Source organism: Zosterops lateralis (assembly GCF_965231275.1).
Source record: "Zosterops lateralis genome assembly, chromosome: 1".
Classification (NCBI taxonomy): Eukaryota; Metazoa; Chordata; class Aves; order Passeriformes; family Zosteropidae; genus Zosterops; species Zosterops lateralis.
Genome location: NC_139762.1, coordinates 51,166,442 through 51,179,005, shown reverse-complemented (window position 1 = coordinate 51,179,005; position 12,564 = coordinate 51,166,442). Strand labels below are relative to the sequence as shown.

The 12,564-nt window shown below is 36.7% G+C and overlaps 1 protein-coding gene across 1 annotated transcript in view; it reads left to right on the top strand.

Annotated features, from left to right (window-relative positions):
- Positions 1–12,564, top strand: part of CNTNAP2 (contactin associated protein 2) — a gene marked incomplete at its 5' end in the record, with an annotated part of 1,047,398 nt that overhangs the window by 984,423 nt on the left and 50,411 nt on the right. The window contains one exon of the mRNA XM_083867656.1: positions 3,959–4,052. Within this exon, the coding sequence (XP_083723782.1) occupies positions 3,959–4,052 (94 nt within the window). The remainder of the gene's footprint in view (positions 1–3,958; positions 4,053–12,564) is intronic.

Sequence of the window (12,564 nt, the reverse complement as noted above, 5' to 3'; positions counted from 1 at the left end):
ACGTCTCCAGCATAAATAAAAACCTTAACTTTACAGCAATATACAGGCTGGGTTGACAATGGTTCAGATGTAAATATATCCACAGGGTGAATATAAAGTATGTGTTTGTGTTTATATTTTTTTTTTCTCCCCGAGACTTCTAAGGTGATGCAGATACTATGTTTGCCCTTAGATTGATATCTCTGTTAATCTCAGAGCTCCCATCAAGATTAGTTTTATTATCTAAGTGAACAGTAATTTAAAAGAAAGAGCATTTTATTGAACTTCTGCTTAAATCCAAACAACTTCAGAAAAAGGCAATCTGCCTTGTCATGACGTGACTTGAGAACTGAAACTGCAAAATTCCTCAGAAACTGCCACTTTCTTTCATCTATGTGACACTCAGAGCCACACTATATGTTTATATGAAGCTCAAATGAAATTATTGAGGGTTTTAAAGAAAAGTAGCTGTGATGAAAAATCTTAAATACAATTTTAAATCCGTAATTTGATACAAAATCATGACATCAACATCTGTGTACACAGAGGTTCTATTTAATTTTCATTAAATAAAGAACTCAACTTATCATTCAAATATCATTTGACGCTAGTAATTCCTTTTTTATTATGTGTCATCTATTAAACTGGTAGGCCAGTATTTCATGCCAGGACTGCAGGCTGCTCCATTCCAGCTGCTTACACTGGAGCCCCCACTGGATGGCAGTCACATACAGCTTTGGAAATTCAGCATGGTGCTTTAACTTACAGACCTGTAAAGAAATCCTAGGCTGAGTGTCTCTAAAAAACAAACAAACAAACAAAAGATTTCTTTTATTAGGTAATTCTAGTTTAGAACAAAGACATGCAAGAAAAGCAAGTGGACAGAAATGTCCCTATTTCCTCAGCCACTGTTCCCTAGACCCACTGTCTTGTGGTGCATAATTTCACTCCAGGTGCCAGGATTAGAGAAAAGCATAGCTCAAAGCTGTGGGAAGCAATGCAGGTGTCCCCTGATAAGAGACACCAGAGCAGGCAGTGGAGCAGGAGCTGGCTCTATGACTGATCACAAATGCTTGTCCCAGAAAATTGATATCAACAGCTTTTAAATAGAGATTAGTTTTACCTAGGAATCAGAACAACCCAAAACAATTAAAACAATCCACAGCTGAACCCATTAGGACATCTTTCCTTGACTTCAACAAGATGTGACAAATATATGTGAGTGGCTAGATTCAGGTTTTTATTCAGTACCAGAGATCAGTTTAAATGAGTAAACCTCAGCAGTTAAGTGTCTGTCCCTGTTAGAGCCTGCAGTGTAACACATCATTACTCTCATTGCTGCAATCCCTTTTGCCTCTGTACCAGGATGGAATGCTCTGCCAGGATAAAGTCTCAAGGGAAGGTGAGGTCACTGCAAGGACTGTGGGGTTTGCCTTTTTTTACATTGTGCCAAGGGTACGGCTAACTAACCAGTTCCAAGACAGGGAGAGGGCCTTTCCAAATCCTGAATACTACCTGAACACAAAGGGAGTCTTACCATGTCACAGCTGGCAGGATTTGATATTCTGTAATTGTCCATGCAAATGTTCCCAGTAGTCCATCATTTAAATTGACTTTTCATTTTAATGAATATCCTGCAGCCACAACCTGTGTACACAGGTAGAGGCAGTCTGTACATTTGGGAGGGGTAACTTTTTTATTACTTGTTACAAATTATGTGTTACTCTGACACTGGACACATGGCTACTGCGCCAATAAGTTGATTATATACATAGATTGATATTTAATTTATTAATATTTTATCTTATGATCTGATCAACACCACTGCCTAGATTCCAGATCACAATAAAAAGAAATATTTTAAAATTGCTCCACACTGATTCTGAAAAATAAAGAACCCAAATGCTGATGATACTGACAGATACCAATGTAAGTAGTATCATGCCCAATCATTTTATCGGAGTTATTTCAGCATATTTTAAGCCATATTAATAAAAGGAAAACCTAGAGGATGAATCTTGTGCATGTATTGGAAACAATTCCACAGCAGACAAAGAAATTGCATGAGCTTAACGTCGTGACATATGAAAGGATGGAGAATCGGTGTTTTGTGGATTAGTTTTCACCAATCTTTACCTGATACACCTCTCTAAAGTCTAAGCTTTTCATTTACCTTAAGGATAAACACCATAACACCATTTCTATTTTTGTCCTGAAATAACAAGAGAATTTTTTTCACCTGGTATGCCTACAGTTCCCATTGAAAATGGGTCTGGCATAGCAGTGTTGGATGCTGGAACATTTCCCATCCATCAGAGGAAAACCAAAAGCTCTCAGGTGGAGTCTGTATTTAGTAGGGCCTGAAGTGGTTGAGGTTGAGATCTGCTCACTATTTTAACCCTTTGTATTCAGTTGACTACACCCTTTCCAAAATAACTCTTTTCTATTTTAATGTATATAACTCTAATTTCAGGTAAAATATGTATTTCTGCTCTTTATTAAAAATCTGAAAAAAACTGTTTACAATATTCTAAACAAATTGAAGCTCCTTATTTTCTGAGTAAGAAGATGGAACTATGTTTTTCCATGTATTTATCTCAAAATAATCAATGTGAATACTAGTTATGATAAATTAAAAACCATTTCTGAACTTTAGACTTGCTAGACCTTTCATGCAATCTGCAGAAACTGTTTTTCCTGTCTGCTGTGTATATACACTTTTTTCCTTGGGGTTTTATAAGAAAGACAGGACTCTTCCAATTGTTATAGTTTTTTGAGATGGCTGCCTCTGCAGATTCATGACACCAGTAGGCTTTACAACTACCTGAGCTCACAATATTCCAGGAAATCAGGGATTCAGCCCTTCAGTTCTATGCTACCTGCTATTCATTTACTTTTAACCACTGAACTGAGCATTTGCAGTATCATTAAAACAGGTAATCCACAATAATTGCATTTCGAAAATAGAAATATGACAAAAAGATATGTGAAAATATTGCATGCCCCATAGAGCTGCCATTTCTTGAGAATTACTTTTGCAGTCTATTGTACCCTGCAAAGTCTTAAATCACATATATGAGTTTCTATCTTGTTTTGTGCCAAGGCAAGGCCAGAGTAAAATAAACTATTACTGCTCTGTCCTCTTTAAGGCTGTGTAATAAACATGTAAATCTGAGAAAAGAAATAACAACAGTAAAGATAAAAATTCATCCCAATTACCTTTATGAAATGTGAAATCAAAACTCTATTGAGCTATATTAAACTATGTTAATACCACTATTACTAAGCATAGGCAATTCGTTTTATTGCTCTCTTTCTTCACATTTTTCTGTTAAATAGCTAAAAACCAGAGAGAAATATGCTAATGTAACGTGATTACTGTGCCATATCAGGGACAATATGTTTTTCCTATAGATTAAACTATTTAGCTGAGTTGATTACTCTTGAACTTATTTAGGTTTCAGTAGGCGTCATCACAATCAGTTTGAACAACATCCTCAGCAAGAAAGTAATAAGCATGAAGTGCAAAAAAAAGAATGCCTTATTAATTTATGACTTTTCTGAGAGAAAAAGAAAAATACCCAACACCTGAATTAGTCTCAAATTCCCAGATATCTAAATCTAACTTTAGCAGTAACATAGGTCCCAAATGAAAATCTATTTCTGTTGAAAGAAGAAGTTGTTTTATTATTGATGCTTTTGTTATATTTAGCAATTGAAGAGCACATAAGCAAAAACTGATTCTACAGCAATCAGAACAAAAATATGTAAGTATAGGTATTCTCCAGGCCTTGGGTGTGGAGATGGCAGATATGGAAGGAAGGGTATTTACTATTGTTTTTCCTTTATGAAAATGAATGCAGAGTGTATTAGACAGTTATAAGACACGGTATAAACTCCATGAAGTAGGCCTGATTGATCAGAACTGTAATAAGCAGATCAGTTCAAAATACTCATAATTTCTTTTCTCTTTCTCCAGCTTGATCACTATCCTCCAACAAGTTACAGCCTGCCAGCCACATCTGACATTCAGTTCAATTCCCCAAAGGCACTGTTCCTAGGAAAAGTTATAGGTAAGATTTCATTTTATACTTGGGACAAAGACATGTGTGTAGCAAGGTGCTTGCTGGACATGTGATACAACTGGTGATACTGGAATTATCCCTAAAGGAGGGGTTATGTTCACCCTGTCACAGAGGCTGATGAGCACACAAATAAACAATTTTCTGCCATGCTCAGGGAAAAAAAAATATATATATATGGGCAAAGAGACCATTGTAACATTGTCTTTGTGAGGTTTCATTACCCTCTCGGTGTCAGATGAAGGCAATCCAAGGAAATTACTGAGACCACTGCTTCTACTAGGAGATACTGAAGTTACTTTGAATATTATCATTCACTTTGAAATTATTGTGTGCCTTGTATAATGTTTTTAACTGTGCAGACTGCCTTCTTATCCCAGAACATTCTCTTGTGGCATTACTGTCCCTCATCACTCTGGCAAACCACCACTCTCCCACTAACACCCACCAGCAAGGTCCTTTGGAGCCTGTAACACCTGCAGCAACACTCACCTGGACATTTTCTATCCCTTTTATGGATTTCATGGTTGTTTCCTGTGCAGCAGTTTCCTGGCCAGCTCCCCAGATGAACTCAAGGGTCAATACAGATGCCTTGGCCTCACTTTTAGACCATCCTACATTCCATTGCTTAATTTTTCTGCTACTGGCTTCTAACATGATTTTCCAGGGTTACTCACTTCAAGAAACAACTCTTCCCAACATATACAGTTTGTAAGGAGAGCTTTTTCCCATTTTCAGATATAAAGGGGAATTAATATTATTTCCTCTAAGCACTTTATACAGAGATATGGTTGCTTGAATTCAGTGAAGATCTTAGTCCAGAAAATTGCAAACTTTTCTTTGTTAAGTGGTGAAGGCATCGATCTGTGAACCCTTTGCACTGTTTTTGAAGTGGTAAAAAAATTGACCACATAGCTAATGGGATTTTTTTGTAGATACTCTTTTCCATTTGTTTTGGTTTTGAATTTTAACATGCAGAACTTCCATGAAATAGGAAATGAAAAGCCTTTAAAATGACTGGTTATCAGGAGAGTCATGAACTATTTTCTAGTACTTTCCAAGTAGTTCTGCTGATAGTACAAAAGCTGGTGCAGTCTGATTTTGGTCAGTCTCTGGAATCTGGGTACGTTCCAACCTTATTGCATTTAATTTGGGCAGCTGGACTGGAGCTGATGGTCTGACTCAATTTTTTTAATAGCACGGGATTGATTATATTAGCCTTTTGGGAATATGACTTTTTTTCTTCTTCCTCCTCTCTGCTTGTTATTGTCTTTGCAAATAGGGCATTTTATTAGGAAGAAAAATGTATTACTACTAAAGAAACAAATAAGACAACAAAACAAAAAAACCTTTTACTCTTTCTGCCACAGAAAAATTGAACTTCACTGCAAAGAGATGGATATCCTGGTGTAAAATTGTTGTACAACTGACCATGTCTGTTGATGAGCTTTACTCTGCAGCTCTCAGAGTCATGCTGGATGAGGGAAGAGCTCAGTTAACAGGGTTGCCAAAGTGCAGCAGTTTGAAGGGCAAAGTAGACGCAGAATTCAGTATCTTTAAAGCCTCTAGCTGTCACCTCATACTGACTAGGCATATTTTAGTGGTCTAGAGGGATTAGAACCAACAGAAGATCTGGATACATAGATCAAGTTGCAATTTGTGCCCATATGCAATTACATTCTCCAAATGGGCAATATGGGAGTAGACTCGCATTTCACTGCTGCTCTGGCGTCACTTGCATTCAGTTTCTGTTGTTCCCATACTATGCAATTCTTATTTGTCAGCAAAAATGAATGCAAGGCCCTATTTTTAAAGACAGATGAGTTTTTGAAGAGCACTCTGGAACAATCTTACTAGGAAACTGGTCTTCCTTCTGTCTTATTTCCATTTTTATTAGTGTTATTTGCATAGGAGCAGCCGCTTCTTCCACAGCTGTGCTTGCTGTGATAGAGCTCATCTGCTCCCCATCAGAAATGAACCTTTGTACATTGCAACACCTGTCTCTGCTCTAGGTGTTACAGCAATATGGCTGATTAATAAAATGTTGCTTTGTAACTGCTCAGAATATTTCCTATAAAGCAGGAGGGTCACATCAGAACAACAGCAAAATGTTTGAGGTGCAATCAGGGAGAACTTTTCTTCTTTAAGTTGGGATGGTTTCTGTTTTCTTGAAATAGTATTTAAAAAATGCATTTGTTCACTGGCTTGAAAAATACTGATAAAAATAATTTTAGCCTTTTGGAAAACTGGAGGTAAAGGCATTTAGTATATGATTCTTACCTAGGCAAAATGGATTGTGATTTGAGGTGTGAAATAAAGCTGAAAGACACAAAAAAATGAAAAAAATCCTATTTTACATGAGTGTGTAAAATAATAGCACTAGAGAAATGCAGGATTTCATAAAAATGATAGAAAGGTATTGTTAATGTTTCAAGGAAGTTCTTTAATCTGTTATTTAGATGTATTTTCAGCTTTGATGGCTGACAGACAAGGCAAGAGGGAAAATCTGGATGATAAACTATGAAGACAAAAAAGTGAAAATTAGACAATGCGACAGGCATCTACAATTTCATGTAGGTTGCAATTTGCAGCTCATTACTGAGGTAGAATAGAGCAGAGGTTTGATTTTTCCATTAAGTGTAGAGGGTTTGGATGCAATACTCAGCTTTGTTTCACGTCCTTTTTGGGAACTACACCTGTACTCTCTTAGTCTGTACTTTATTAATAAAAGTGGAACAATTCTTTGGCATTTAATATGTATTTATAAGGAATTAGCTAGGCATAATTACACATGATTTTGTGAAAGTATCATTCTGGTGAACAGAAACAATTTGAGAGTTTGTCTAACAGGATGTATGATTGAGCACAGAAACATCAAGATCAGACAAGAGTTGCTCTTGAGAAAGTGCCAGGAAAGTAAAGGAAATATGCTTCTTGTCTTAATTTCCACCAACCACTCCAAATTAAATTGTCTCTTTTCAGAAATACTTAAATATCCACTTGGAAGCAATTGACACAATACAAGTCATCATTACACAGATAATCATTTTCAGAACTGACAGCTGTCCCTGCAGCTCATCTCTCTGGGTTCCATTTTTGTCTCTGCCCAAAGCTACTGCTCTTCAGGGAGTTCTAGTAACAGTAACCAAAAGGGAGATACCTTTCAGGTCTGCCTTCCTTCTTACTAGAGCAGCTGCCATCACTCTACAGCTAAAGAGAGGTCCTAGAAATCAACCCCAAGGGCCTGGATTCTTTACACAAAAAGCCTTTTTCTTGCCTTGAAAAGAAGTGGTAGAAGGTCAGTTTCTAGATGTGGTGGGGTTTTCCTGATGTTAATGCAAAAATTTTTATTGTATCCTGATTGGAGTTTCTGGTTTTTTACTGGTGAAAATTAAAATTGGAGAGGAGATATTTCTCTGGATTCATTCAGCACCTTGGACTGATAGGAGGTAAGACCAGCTTACACTTAGCTGAGTAGTTTCAAATGTGTAAAGGAGAGAACATAGGCAAACTTCCCAAAAAGGAGGAGATAAATGATATTGCTTCATGGCTTAGGTATGATACAGAGAGGACTGGGGGGTTTTTTCTTGCATGGCATCTGTCTACAAAGAGATGCTGAATAATAGGAGGCAAAAGTTCAGAATGCTTTGAATTTCCAACAGTGAACAATGGCAATTATTCCAAGAGGCAATAATTCTTTACTCCTAGACAAGATACTTTCTTTTCTATAGGAAAAGCTTAGCAGTTTGGTGCTTCAACACTTGTAGCTGAAAAATATCAATGACCTACAAAGTAATTCATCCTACCAAAACCATCACACACTTTCAAAACCAGCTTCATTGTCCATGTTTCCACACCACTGCAGAGTTTTATCACTTAGAGGGTTTGTTTCATGCCAAAGAATGAACATTTTGTCTCTTTGAGAGCATCATTAAAAAGGGGGGTTTGATAGCCTTTGTAAAAAAAATCTGTAAAGGAAATAGGCATAGTCATAATAGGTGCTCAGTTTGGGTATGCTTTTAGACATTGACATGATCTGATATGAAGTTAATGTTAATATATAAAATGCCAGTTTAGAATTAGATGTCTATACCGTAGGCCACTTTTTGTCAGCTTTTAAATTTGTATATTGGAAAACAGTGCTGAGCTGTAAATAGATCATGAATAATCTAAAAGTATTCTCCTGCTATACATCTACTACTACTTCATGATCATAATGAGTTTAACACCTCATTATATATGTTAGGAGTGTGGCATTCAGAGTTGCACAGCTTGAGCTCTGCTGGTTTCCTTCATTTTGCAGTGCAGAGAGATACTCTGAGTGCAGGGTAGCTCAGCCTACTTTCACTGATAATGAGGAAAAAACAGATAGCATGCAGTAAATTCATCCACCAACTTACTTCAAAGTTAACTGCCTGCTGCTTCATTTCAGAGCACCAGCATTAACATTCAGTACTGTAATCTCACTGAGAATGCATCTTGTCATATTGGGAGCCCTCCTGCTACGGCAGGTAGCAGCTGAATATTGAAGATGTGCTTTCCTCTGCATGAGTTATGTATGAATTGTCATACAAAAATATAACATCTGGACAATTCTCCTACTCCTCCTCTCTAATGCTATCGGCCTGGTTGAAACACCTCTGGGATTTAATATTGCCTGTCTCTCTGATCTCAGATCTGTCTGCCCATACTCACTCTTTGAAATGTTTCTAGTAAAGGCAGAAATGTTCCACAGCTCTTTTAATCAAAACCTGACCAAAACAAAAGTAATTTTTCTTTCAGACCTCTGGTTTTTCTCTGAGAAATCCTACCTGTAAAACATATTCAGAAAGGGACATTTCTTATCTACATGTCTCCCATCCAAGGGACATGATAAACACATTGATTTGCCGGTTCAACCCCAATAACTTCTGAGGCAGAAATGAGGGTAGCCCAAGGGAATTTTATCCTTTGAGAACCAAACTGAAGAAGAGAAGCCAAGAATATTCACTGATTCCCCTCAACATCCATGCAGCATCTTCTCTCTGTTGTTCAGAATATTGCAGTATTCATCTGCTGCAGCTCCAGAGTGGCAGAAGGTAGATCCCAGACAAACTGAATTAAATTGGAGGCTTAGGTAATCTCAGTTGTTATAAGTATAGCCAGTTTTGCTCTTCCAAAAATTAGCTGGAGTCATTTACTCCCACAGACCTTTCACTCTTACCCTTCAGGTGATTCTTCACCTCTCAGCCCCCCCTCTTATACTTTTTACTGGCAGCTGCTTTTTCATTTCCTGTTGCACTATTCTCTATGAAAAGACTTCACTGATTCCCAGTCTTCAAATTCTCCATGGGCATTCAACAGTTCCAGAAGGTCACCTTTTATTCTCATGGTCTTCTAGCACATATACCAGCCTCTAAGAGGATGAGGAAATCTCTTAAATTCCTAAATTCTAAAGTTATTTCCCTTGTGCTTTAACATGTCTCATAAAATTGTTTCATATAAATCACTCAACAGAATCTTGCTGAGAAAAATTATCCCACTGTTTTACAGTTCTTTCCAAAGTATTCATCTACTGGCTCCAAAAAAAAAAAAAAAAAAAAAAAAAAAAAGAGATTGCAAGGCAATTTAATTTGGTTAGTGCCATTTTGAACAGAATATTTGCACAAGACTTACTCGACATTCAAAACGCTGATAACACTATTTAAAAGCAATGGAATAAAATGAAAACTTAAACTCCAGTAATTAGACTGACCTTTTCCTAACTTCTGTATTTTGTTAAGGTGGCATATCTTTGTTATACAACTTTTCCCTACCACAGGAAGACAGGAACTATATTGCCTGTACTGTGTAATATCTAATACTACTTTATTTCAAATGCAACTGCTTTCAAGGGTCAAAAAAAGGAACTGAACATGACAGGGACATCAATAAAACCTACCATTGGCACCATAAAATTCTAATGAATAGATAGCAAAATTGAAGAGCTCAGAGCACCTTCAAGGCGTATAAATCATTTTTTTAAAAAAGAGTTGCACAAACTGAAAAAGCCAAAAGCATTCCTGAAGCTGAAAGTATAGCATCTTATAATTTTCCTCCAAGTATATTCAAAGGAAAAATCAAAAATTAGAGCAGAACTCCCCTAAGATAACAGACAGAATTGATTAAAATTTTTCTTTAACAAGCCAACGCACAAGTCTTAAAATTTTACATTACTTTACCCAGATTGGGTAACCTCTGCCCATAGTTTTAGGTATAAAACATTCAAAAATAATGTGAATATGCACTAATGATTTGATCAGAAATAGCTATAGAAATAGCATTCTGGCCTATTAATTTGGATGAGGGTGCAGATTAAATACATGCCATTCCTTGTAAGCACAGGTACAGAAACTATGTCTAATTCAAAACTTGCTCATTGTTTGGCAATTGAAAAAAAGCTCAGGTTTTATCTCACACTTGTTTCACTTAGGGAACTATCATAACAAAACAACACATAGCCTGACTAAAATATTGCAGAGATTGTCGGACAGAAAGGGAAGTGACTCATGTCTCATGTTTTGGAAGATCACTGAGATCAAATCAACCCTTTCCCTCAAGAGCTGAACTAGTTTTCACTCTCGCCATTGATAATTTGAAAGTGCCTGTGTCCTCCTCTGATCTGCAGTGGCCTCTTATGCCAGAAGCACCAGAGGTTTTCTAGAACTTGGAGAAAATTTGCTCAGGTTGCTGGAGAACCTGGGGAAGAGCATGGAATGTGGAAATTTCTGGATAATGAATTAGATAGGAATTTCATGGTGTGTGCTACTGTGCCTTAGGCTTGGACAGCTTCTCTCAGAGAAGCCTGGGCCTGTACATGTGATTTTAAGCTGTCTAGCTTTTTAAGATGAAATTTATCTCTGTTCAAAGGCTCAACACCATCTTCACACTACTAAACTCTGCTTAAGTAGAATGGATATAGAATGTAAATTAAGTTTATATTATGTTGCTGCTCTTTGCAGAAGAAAAAGCCACCTGTTCTGCATGAACATGTTCAAGACATAGCAAAATAAACATGTTCCTCAAACAATATTAAGTAATGAATAAATGTGAAGATAAGATAATCTTTCTTTAGGACCTTTATATAGAACTATAAATTCATAGACTAAATTATTCATGGTGAATAATTTGCTTAACTCCCACTATCACAAAAAGAAAGGTAAGTATATAAATTATGGAAAGACACTTCAACATTTTCTTGTTTAGCCAGACCTTTGGCTGTAGGCTAAGCCTTTCTTTTAAAAGAAATACTCTCATTGCTTAAATTACAGAGCCAAAACCTGGCTGATGTCTTAATTTCAAGTGTTTCTGCCCAGCAAATTTGAAGGCTATATATATATACACAGTCTCTAAATAAGTCCTTTCTCATAGGTACAGTAATGCATTCTCCATCTGCATATTTCAGGGAACACTTAAAACACTATTAGTTGTCATGGAGAAGGAACTCATTTGGAAGATTGTCTGATTTCCAATGGCTTCAGTTATACCCATGCTGTAAATAATAACAGGCACTGTGGTTGTATCAGTGATCTTGCCTTAAAACTTGCCAAACCAGCAGAGTTGACACCACTCAGCAGGAACTGGTTGTTTGAAATGATTCTGTCAAATCGTTTTTTTTCTATGGTTTTTGGGGATTTGTTTTGTTGTTGCTGCTGTTTGTTTGGTGGTTTTTCGTGGGGTTTTGGTTGTGTTTTTTTGATGGGGGTAGATCTTAGGGTGTCTTATTTGAATGTTTTGCAAAATATTTTAGAAGTTTAAAGAAAATAATGTTGTATAGTACTAGGATAGAATAGGATATGGTAGAATGGGATAGGGTAGGGTAGGATAGGATAGTGTAGTACAGTACTAGGGATAGCATTGTTTTTAAATAGCTTCCTGAATTAGATTCAGAGGTTTTTCATAGCAGACTCAATGTCACTAATGGCTCCTTGTGCTGCTACTTGGTTGTTTATTCGGATACTAAATCTGACACAATAGTAGCAGTGTTATGCCATTGAACATGACAGTCACTGATTCTCAGATTTATATGCCATAATAAAATTGTATTTAATCTGTGGTACAGTGACTAGTTCATAAACTGCTCCTATAAATACAACAGGAATAAACTCACATGTTTACAACTTTCTTTTTAGAGAGGCCTGTTTCCTCCCCCATAAATGTAGACCGCTACCTAGAAATCTCTCCTTTATGACTATATGAATGCATAAATCTGTCTCATTGACTCCCAGCTACTGTACCACCAGGGTTATACTCCCCTTGCAAATGAAGCAGTTGAGTAAGGTTACAGTCAGTCTCCCACCAAAAGGTAGTATTTTTCTTTTGTTCAGTCTGATAGCAAGATAATATATACTGTCACTGGTTTTGTTACTCCTTCCTACTTTCTGTCCTCTTCAGACTGTGTTCTGTTTTACCAGTCCTTCCTTCTTTTTTTTGGAGAGAGATTGTCATCTGTCTCATCATTACATGAAAATGCTTATTGATCAAA